The 9,238-nt window shown below is 36.8% G+C and overlaps 1 protein-coding gene across 2 annotated transcripts; it reads right to left on the bottom strand.

Annotated features, from left to right (window-relative positions):
* Positions 4,384–8,354, bottom strand: LOC109223795 (F-box/LRR-repeat protein 25-like). Of its 2 annotated transcripts, none has more exons than XM_019388227.1 (3): positions 7,363–8,354; positions 6,798–6,962; positions 4,384–4,966 (listed from the first exon to the last, which is right to left on the bottom strand). In XM_019388227.1, the coding sequence occupies exons 1-3, from the start codon at positions 8,335–8,337 to the stop codon at positions 4,658–4,660; spliced, it is 1,449 nt and encodes a 482-aa protein (XP_019243772.1). In that variant the 5' UTR covers positions 8,338–8,354; the 3' UTR covers positions 4,384–4,657. The 2 variants fall into 2 exon arrangements, with proteins under 2 accessions (XP_019243772.1, XP_019243773.1); XM_019388228.1 differs by having other exon boundaries at positions 4,859–4,979.

The raw sequence follows: 9,238 nt of genomic DNA on the forward strand, positions 1-9,238 counted from the left end.
GGATTACTGTTATCTCCCCACAGCATGATTTCCCCTCCCATATTGTTAGCTGTTTGGTGTTTTTTTGTTCCGTTGTATATTTATAACTGCATAGGTTTATGTGGTGTCCGGTCTAGCCTCGTCACTACTTCGCCGGGGTTAGGCTAGACACTTACCAGCACATGGGGTCGGTTGTGCTGATGCTACACTTCTGTGTATTTTTGCACAGGTCCAGGTTTTAAGGAGCAACAGCAGCAGTAGTACGGGAGCAGGCTTTCATTTTCACGAGACTGAGGTAGCCTTGCAGGCGTCCGCAGGCCCGGCGTCTCTTCTTTATGTTCTCTTTTTGACTGTTGCCTCATTGTTTCGAGACAGACAGCTTATATGTTTCTTTCAGACCTTTGTATGTAGTATATTCTTAGTAGTTCGTGAGTAATGTGACACCAAATCTTGGGTAGAGGCTATTATTGACTGTTCTGCGTTTTGATTCGTATTTATAAATCAGACTTCCGGTATTATTCTTATTAAAGTTCATGTTCTATATTGACGCTATAAACTGTTAAGATAATTGTTTAGTGATGAAAAGGTAATTAAGTTGGCTTGCCTAGCTACCACGAGTAGGCGCCATCACGACTCTGATGGTGGGAAATTCGGGTCGTGACAATATTATTCCTGGGCAGGATATTATTTTTTTATCCCAACAACAAATTCATGAACCTAAATGACTATAACTCTGAACCATAGAAATAAAACGCTAACATGTACAAGCTACATTAATGTAACTCAAGTTCACTTCTCGCAAATCTAATTGAAGAAAAACCCGATAGATTTGTTCAGCAACTTTGACTATTTGAGTATGGGTGAAACTTCGGAGCAGTAAAGTATAATGTTTCTACAATTCTTTTCTTTCTTCTACCTCTGCAGTTTACTTTTGAAGGTAAGCAGCTACAGTTCAGACACAAAATACCACTAGTGGAAATCGAGCCCGCACTGCAGAGGCGAAGGGAGCCAGAGCTCCAAGTCCAACGCTACACTATGCTACACAACTGGGGCAAGTACTTTGTAATAGAGCACAATGTGAAAGAACCTTCAGCCTCTATTCTTGAAAAGTCTCCTGCTCAAAGCGCTCCCCTTACATCAAGAAGAATGCTCAAATACTTGTACATGTCGCTCTGAACCATCAGCTTGATATGTTCAGCAGTAAACTTGTTCCCATACAAAAGCTTCCTAGAAGAAAATGAGTATACTAATAATATAAAGCAAGTTCAATCAAGCACTTAATGACTGAGGAAAGTCCATATTTACAAATGCATTTCATTTAACCCGCAAAGTGCAATATGCTACAGGGCAGAGCAGGAAGCATGGACAGCCAGGAAAGAGAAGAGGAACTGAGAGACATACAAACAAGAACATGGCCAACCATTAACCTAGATACATTGCCATGAGACCAAATACTCATATTGTCTCAAACTTGGATTTTCAGCTTTCTCTTCTGTTATACATGTCCACGCATGTTTAAAATACATTAAGTTCTAATTCGTAATGTAGAGGTTTTCTGGATTTCGATTCAATTTGGGTTGCTGGTGCAGGTACTTCTTTCAAGATGCCCTAAGACAGGTTTCCAGAAAACTATTATTTCTAATAAATATCTCGTTTATCTATAATGGCGACAACCTCATTATGGGGTCTACAAGAAGTAAGGAAGTTATCATTCATGATTAGAAAGACTACACTGGCCCACAACCCCACACTGCTCATCACACTTCCAGACCAATCTTCCTATACAAGTATACATGGCCAAGCAAATTGCACCAGTTAATGAAACCAAGGGCATAAAGTTTTCTAGTAAACAACAACCCGTAACTAGCTGGTAAATGGTTGGAGTTTCTCTGCTAGCATTATTTTGGTTGGAGAGAGAAGCTTTAAGCTCTAGATTAGGAAGACATCCAGCCAGTGTTGCGCACTGAATGAGGGATTTCACTATTTAGACCAAGCCTCAGCTTCTTCTCATTGATGATAATGTTAGGTGGTTGCTATAATTTTCTTACCATATTTGATTTTCTTATCTCTTGAAGGAAAAGGCAATATAATTACCTTAACTGGGTTTTCCTTTTTGTAAAAGGAAATTATAAATCTCCAATATTTGGCTAGTCCTTTTTTTTGTAGGAAAAGGTTTGGATTTCTATAAATTGAGGATCCTTCCTTCACATTCAGTAGCATCCACAATGTAGCCATAGGGGGCTTGAGAGTCGTATTTAGGGGGAGAACTTTACGGGACAAGTGTTAGTGTGTCACTTGTGTTTGCCTCTTCGTGAGGTTGTTCTCTCGATATTTTGTACTCTCTTTTTATTATAGTGGATTGCTCATCTCCGTTGTGGACGTAAGTCAGTTGACCGAACCACGTTAAAATGTTTGTGTTTCTTTTGATAGATTTCTCTTTATTGTGTGATTTATCGTCGTTCAAGATTTGTTTTGCTAGCTTCCGCATGACATCTGACTTTTTCCCGGTCCTAACAGATACTTCTTCCATCCCATTATATATAACGACATTTGACTGGGAATGAAGTTCCAGATGTTAATTTGACTTTATAAAATGGAACCGGAACAAACCATTAAAATAATGGTTGAACAGTTAGTTCGACCAAGAACATCACATCAAAGTTGAAAATTCGAATAGTTAAAATATTTTGAATTCTTGAAGTGTGTATAGGAATAATGAATGCCTTAGGACATTCCAAGATGGAATAAATTATACAAATAGGGATGGAGGGAGAAAAAAAACTCCATGAATTGGATAACATTTTCTATTCTTACACTTCGTCATATGTTTTTGTTTAGACGGAACTTTCTGAAGCAGAGAAAGTAATCCAATTATGCAAAAAATTTACTTGCAGCAAATGAAATGCAACAATCAAGCAGTTTCTATTTCCTTAAACAAATGAAAAAGAGCGGACAAATGAGCAAGCTATATACTGACATTTTCGAACATCTATACATATGCAGACATATGTACAGGGTGAGATTAGCCAGTTAGGAGTTAGTCTTAGGATGCTATTGATCAGCTACTAATGTAGGGCCTTATCTGTTGGTTATTAATATACCTTCCATCTTTTTCGTATTTTCTATATTTCTTATATTGCTGTTATTTTGTTATTTTATGTTATGTATTTTATGTTATTTTATTAAAAGCATATTGATAGTACTAATATATTATCTTTTGTTGCTCTCTTGAGCCGAGGGTCTCCTGGAAACAGCCTCTCTGCCCCTCGGGGTAGGGGTAAGGTCTGCGTACATATTACCTTCCCCAGACCCCACCTGTGGGATTATACTGGGATGTTGTTGTTGTTGTTGATGTTGTTATACATATGCAGACACATGGCAGAAATTGTCAGGAAAATTTCTAAGGGATGCCATATATAGAAGCTTGACTACAGCTACAAAAAAGTAAATGAAGAACAAACATTTCTTCTAGCAAGCTGTATGCAATATGACAACTTAGACAGATCCAGATAGGCAATACCTCTTTGAAAATAGTGCTTTTTCCTGAACTTTCAAGTCCAAGTAAAAGTAGCTTCTGAACCTTTTTTTTTTTTTTTTTGCTCTAAATGATTTGTAACAGTGGTACAATTGCTCGTCCATCCCTCTGTCCACGGGTTGACCATGAGGTATGGGCAACGATAGCAGGCAGCAGATAAACTGCGTTGACGCCTTTATAACAAACAAAATTGGATGTTTAATACACGACTAGCCCGACTAACAAAGTCAAAAGTTCCACTTAAATCAACTTCTTTTAATACCTTTTCCATATGTCACCCCATGTATTGTTTTGTCCTTCTTCCTCGTACTGACCGTCATTCTATACCGAGTGTTACGATGACACTGCACATTTGCAAGGTGAAATAAAAGATGAGACTGATTTGTTGCAGAAGAGCTGATGAGAATATGTAAAAAGTTCCATTTTAACGAGAGAAGTACCATTTAGCCAAGATTAGCTGAATGTGACATAGACAAATGCACAATTTGCCAAGTAAACCATCTCATGTCAGCATCACAATTGATGGTAATTTTTTTTCCTGATCTTCATATAGGTTCTCGTAAGAAGATATGCTCAATACCCATATCCTTGGCAAACTCAAGCTTTCTCTTAATGGATTTCTCATCATCATAGCCCACACAAGTTGTAATCAACAGTTAGCAGTTAGTATTGTCTTAATTCTATAGGTTATTGCCAATGCAAGATCTTCATGTGGCTGGAATTCACTGCATTCAACTCATACCTCGAAATACTAGTCATGGACTATATAAACAAGTCTATTGCAGTTCATTTTCAAAAAAAGAAACCCAAAATTCTGCCCTTTTCTTATGTTTGTGTTAATAACATAGGCTATATAATGAATCTTGAAATAATACTTTCAACCTTATATTTTCATAGTGTAAAAACATGATCATGATTCTTCAATATGAATAGAAGTTTACATCACATTTAGAGCAAGATTTCTTACATGATGATCAGAGAATAAACACATTGTTGCTTAGACATGAAGAACCATTAACAACTCCCTGGATACTGACAAGTAAAATCCTAACCATGTCTATCAGCACCAAAACAGTTTCAAAATGAAAAAACAGCTGAAGCGTGCAAAGATCGTCCATAAGAAAAGACAAGAGGGTACAAAGATCATCCATAAGAAAAGACAACTGAAGCGTGCAAAGATGATCTTGGAAAGCTTAGGAACTCCTGTTCCACTTTAACATAATCCCGAGGCACATTACTCCCTTCGAATTTCGCAACAATGACCAATTTTTCTAGCACTGTTGCATTCTTGAGCAAATATTTGACCAATCGAAGTACAAGATTATTTCCACTTAGCGGTCCATGAAAGTTAATGATCTTGATGGTCTTTAGGTGTAGCAGTGAGCAGTCAACATTGTGTGTCTCAACACTCCTGCTCTGTTGAACCTCATTTGTGTAACTTGGCAGCCGGTCCTGCAGGAAAAATCTGCTATATTAACCAGTTATTCTCCTAAGATGGAGTAGAAAGTCAAGGAGTTAATTGTGGATAAAATTAAAAAGGAGATTAATTTTTAGATTCAAGGAACATGTCAAGTGCTTAGCAAATGTTACAAAGTGGTACATGCAAACAACAAATAGAATGTCAGAAAGCTTCATTGAAGCTGATCCTTCATCTCCTCGCATGAAGGCGAGTACTACTACCCCTTGTTAAACATCTTTACCTACATCTACAACAAAGTTGATTGTAGAACTGGACAACTCAGAGAACTGATAATAATTTGACGAAGTTTCTGTCAAAGCTACTCAAGCTGAACTATTTCCTTGAGGAAAATAAATTGAGAGCAGATCTAGCAAAGAGAAATGATCAACTTTTAAGACTAAAAAACAGATCCTGAAATCCTTGCAAAGTAGCATTCCAACTTTCAAATGAAGATTTCAGAATTTGAACTACGCATTCCCTGGAGAAATTTCTTTGACCACATTGAGAAATACTCACCCTGATGGGTAAAACTACACACATATGGCGGCTGCAGACAAACAAAATCACTGAAGCATTTGCACTTCCTTACAGACCCAGATGGTGTCTTGAACATGGTATTAGAAACATTTGGGTGGAAGCCGATTCGTTACTTATTTTAAATGTTGTCAAGGAAGTCGCAAAACCTTCTTGGCACTATGAACATACTATTGAAGAGATTGAAGAGTTGATTCAAGGTAAAGAAGTCAAGGTGTGGCTGATTCTTTAGTGGGATAGAGCCACCTATTGGACGCAGATAAGAAGCTTTTCAGCTTTCACTCACTACCAAGAGAAGCTAAAGAAAAATGATGATAACAGTGCAATACAAACAATGCAAATAATGCTTTACTGTCCCACAACACAGAGAGGAGTTGCAACTGTATGTTTGACAAAGAAGTTGGATAAATGGTTCTGTCTATTCATAACAGTTTCAGCTATAAATTCAAACACATAGCAACACAAAAATGTAAATAATTCTTGTTTTCTTCAAAGAAGGGAGAACAAACTGAAAGTCTTGAGCTTAAAGACACAGCAAAATGATGCGAACAGAGCTGAACTAAAATAATCTCTAAATTCCCATTAATTCCAACCCAATGAAAACATATACTAATATTCTCCACAGCTCAAAATAAGGCAAAAGGTTGAAATCTTCAAGGGACACACTGTTACAGAGAAGCCAAAGGTGTGGCTGATTCTTTAGCTGGATACAGTCATCTATTGGACCCAGAAGAAAATTTTCAGCTTTAACTAAACATCAAGAGAAGCTAGGGGGCACTTAAGGGTTGATAAGTGGCAGCCCCCTTCCTCCTGAATTCATAAGAAAGCCCAAAGCTTACCTCCAATAATGCAACAAGATGAACTCCCCCCTAAGATCTTTTGTGAGCTCACATGTCACTTGAGAATAGTCTTCACTTTTTTACCTTTTTAGTTCTTTGGGAAGAAGTGTACAGGGGAACAACTCTCTCCACACATTAGAAGCTATTGTTGTAAAGCTCACTGAGGCTAGTTATGGTTCATGTTGTAAATCCTTCTATAAAGAAACACTCTTTTTGGTTACACATTAGAGGTTTATATCCCATACTTTTGTCACAAATTGGGGAATCCTCAATCTTCAAATATACCACTAAGGTGGTTCAATTTTTTTTTTTTTTTTTTTTTTAAAACGAGTGATTTTTCACCTAAAGTACTAAAGATAAGAAATATACTGATATATATCGCCTTCTTCTTCCACTAATGGTTGTTTGATTTAAATGAAGTAACAAGAATAAAGGTCTAACCGAAACTTACTATTGTTTTGTAATTGGCCCAGTCAATGACCAACGTCTCAAGCTCCGATGAACTCTGTAGAATGCTGTAAATTCCAGGCAAGTGTTCCAAGGCTGCGATAAGTTTTAAGTATTTCCAGCTTGATGGTGGAGATTGCCACCCTTTCAGCTCCAGTATGGAAAGCCACTTATAAACCAAATAGATAAACCAGAATATGTGAGAACAAGGAAATGCAACACATCTAATAAATGACATGCAAAATGTTGAATAATTCATAAAAACAGCTGGGATTATACGACCGTGTTTTGCCACAAGCCACATCAAAGTGTTCAAGGTTGGTTTGGAAATCCAAATTTTAAATGTTTTCTGTGCATTGCAAACTCTTTATTCTCACAGTTCATCATAAAAGATTTTGTTCAATAGCCATTGTCCAGCAAGATTGGCAACGAGATTTTTATTCTTCAGTAATTAAAAACTTAGTTATCAGATTATCCTAAGTAGTGGCATAGTTATTAATGTTACTAAACTGATGAATTAAAAGCAAAATGAAAATCAGAATTCTGGATAATCCAGAGTATGAATAAACCTTGATGCACCAGGGACCCAATTCAACATTCTCGACATGGGAAACCCTGAGAAGAAGTTCCTTCAAATATCTACACTCCTTCTCCAATTTCTCTTCTTCATCTTCAAATTCAACAAAATCAACATTTAAATTAAGAACTGCAGTGACAAGTGAAGCCACATTGCTCTGCTGCAAGCGTATCTCATTGTATAAGAACCCTGAAAGTACCAAATTTTGAACATATGGGGAAAATATTTCGAGTGAAGGGATATTTTCATCATGCCACTGCAAATATTCATTGTTATCATCATTTAATATGATCAACTTTCTCAGCTTCATAGAGCTGATTACCAAACGACGAATGCCCAAAACATTATCCAGTTCCAAGCTCTCCAATTTAGGGCAACCTGATATTATTTTTTTCATTACACAGTCCGTCAATTTCAGGTGCCCAATTGAAAGAGAAATGAGACTGCTCCAGTTCACACTACCAGAAGGGTTTAACCCGCAGTTTCCCAAAACCAAATTCCTTAACGACGTATTCTTATACGCAAACTGAGGAAACTTATACACGTAATCTGGAGAATTGACAATGCAAAATTTAAGTGTAAACTCTTCAACATTAGCAACCTTAGTTGCAAAATGTACCCAAAAACCCACATCTTTAACAAGATACTCTTTGTATTTAACGGGAAAAACCCTAAATGCTTTGATTTTCTCGCAAGACCTCCAATAATGAAGCTCTCTATTAATTGAAGCTACGAAAGCAAGAATTTTCTTTTTGGTTCTTTCATCATAGGGGTAATCGAGGACGCCGAAATTGAGTGAAACTGCAACGGACTTCCAAAGAAACCGCCATCGCTGAGATAATACGCTCGTTCTCACAACATCTTTTCCCTCCGTCAACATAGAGAGGATGTATAGTAGAATAGCATCGGGCAAATCACTGAGTCGGTCTCGATCTCCTCTCGCCATGATTTTCCTCTGTATTTCCATGGAGTTTGAAGAGCAATGAGTATAAAAGAATGTACTGATTTTGTATTTTTCTATTTATAGTTCTGGAGGGCAATTTCGGGTTTGGGTCAGTGGAGTAAGAAATTGGGCTTAGAATTTGTTATTGGGCTCAATAATTTTGTCTAGCCCAAAAATGAGGCCCAATAACTTTTCTTTTGGGTCCTAATTTTACTCATATTAAAGACATATAATTACGTGGAAAGAACACCAAATTTTCATTTTTAGGCTTGTTGTTTAAAAATTATTCACAGCTTACAATATATTTAAATTAACTAATTTCCCTTAAACTTCAGGATTCGGCGTCCTAGAATTTAAAACTCAAAATTTAAACTTCAGTACATCGTATCTTAAAGTTCGAAAATTGTGTCCTGAAGTTCGAATCTTATGTCCTAGATTTTAAATTAACAGTTAAGAAATTCAAGATAACTTAGTCCTAAATATCAAATTAACAACTCAAAAATTCAAGATACTTAGTCTTGAAGTTGTATTGGGAAAAAACTGAATTTATATATTGAAGGTGATGTGTCAAGACACGTGGACTGGTCAAATGGTCAAAGCGTGGTAATCAATCAAGAGGAACGGGCAACAACAGATACGGGAGAGAAGAAACTTAAAGAGGCACGAGTCGCTACTCAAATAGCAGTCTTAGCACGAGTCTCGTGCCTGTTCGAGTCATTTAAAGCTCAGCGGTCAGAAGGAATTTAAGAAGTGAATTTGATAATGTAAAAGAGTCCAAATTCAGCATCAAAATATCAAATACGTTGAAAGAATTTGTATTTAATAGAAATGATTGAGTAACGTTTCTTTTAATATCATTTATTGCTCATAATTGCCTCATTAAGACAAAGGCATTACACATTCTCCTAGAATCAACTATAAAAGG

The sequence above is a fragment of the Nicotiana attenuata genome, chromosome 3 (assembly GCF_001879085.1).
Source record: "Nicotiana attenuata strain UT chromosome 3, NIATTr2, whole genome shotgun sequence".
Taxonomy (NCBI): domain Eukaryota; kingdom Viridiplantae; phylum Streptophyta; class Magnoliopsida; order Solanales; family Solanaceae; genus Nicotiana; species Nicotiana attenuata.

Bases quoted from the DNA above. Each gene is read 5' to 3' on its own strand.
- LOC109223795 (XM_019388227.1), bottom strand. From the start codon at position 8,337: ATGGAAATACAGAGGAAAATCATGGCGAGAGGAGATCGAGACCGACTC. The intron at 6,963-7,362 runs GTTTATTCATAC...TTGGTTTATAAG, and splicing joins TGGGTCCCTGGTGCATCAAG to TGGCTTTCCATACTGGAGCT. The intron at 4,967-6,797 runs GTAAGTTTCGGT...TTTTTCCTGCAG, and splicing joins GGGCCAATTACAAAACAATA to GACCGGCTGCCAAGTTACAC.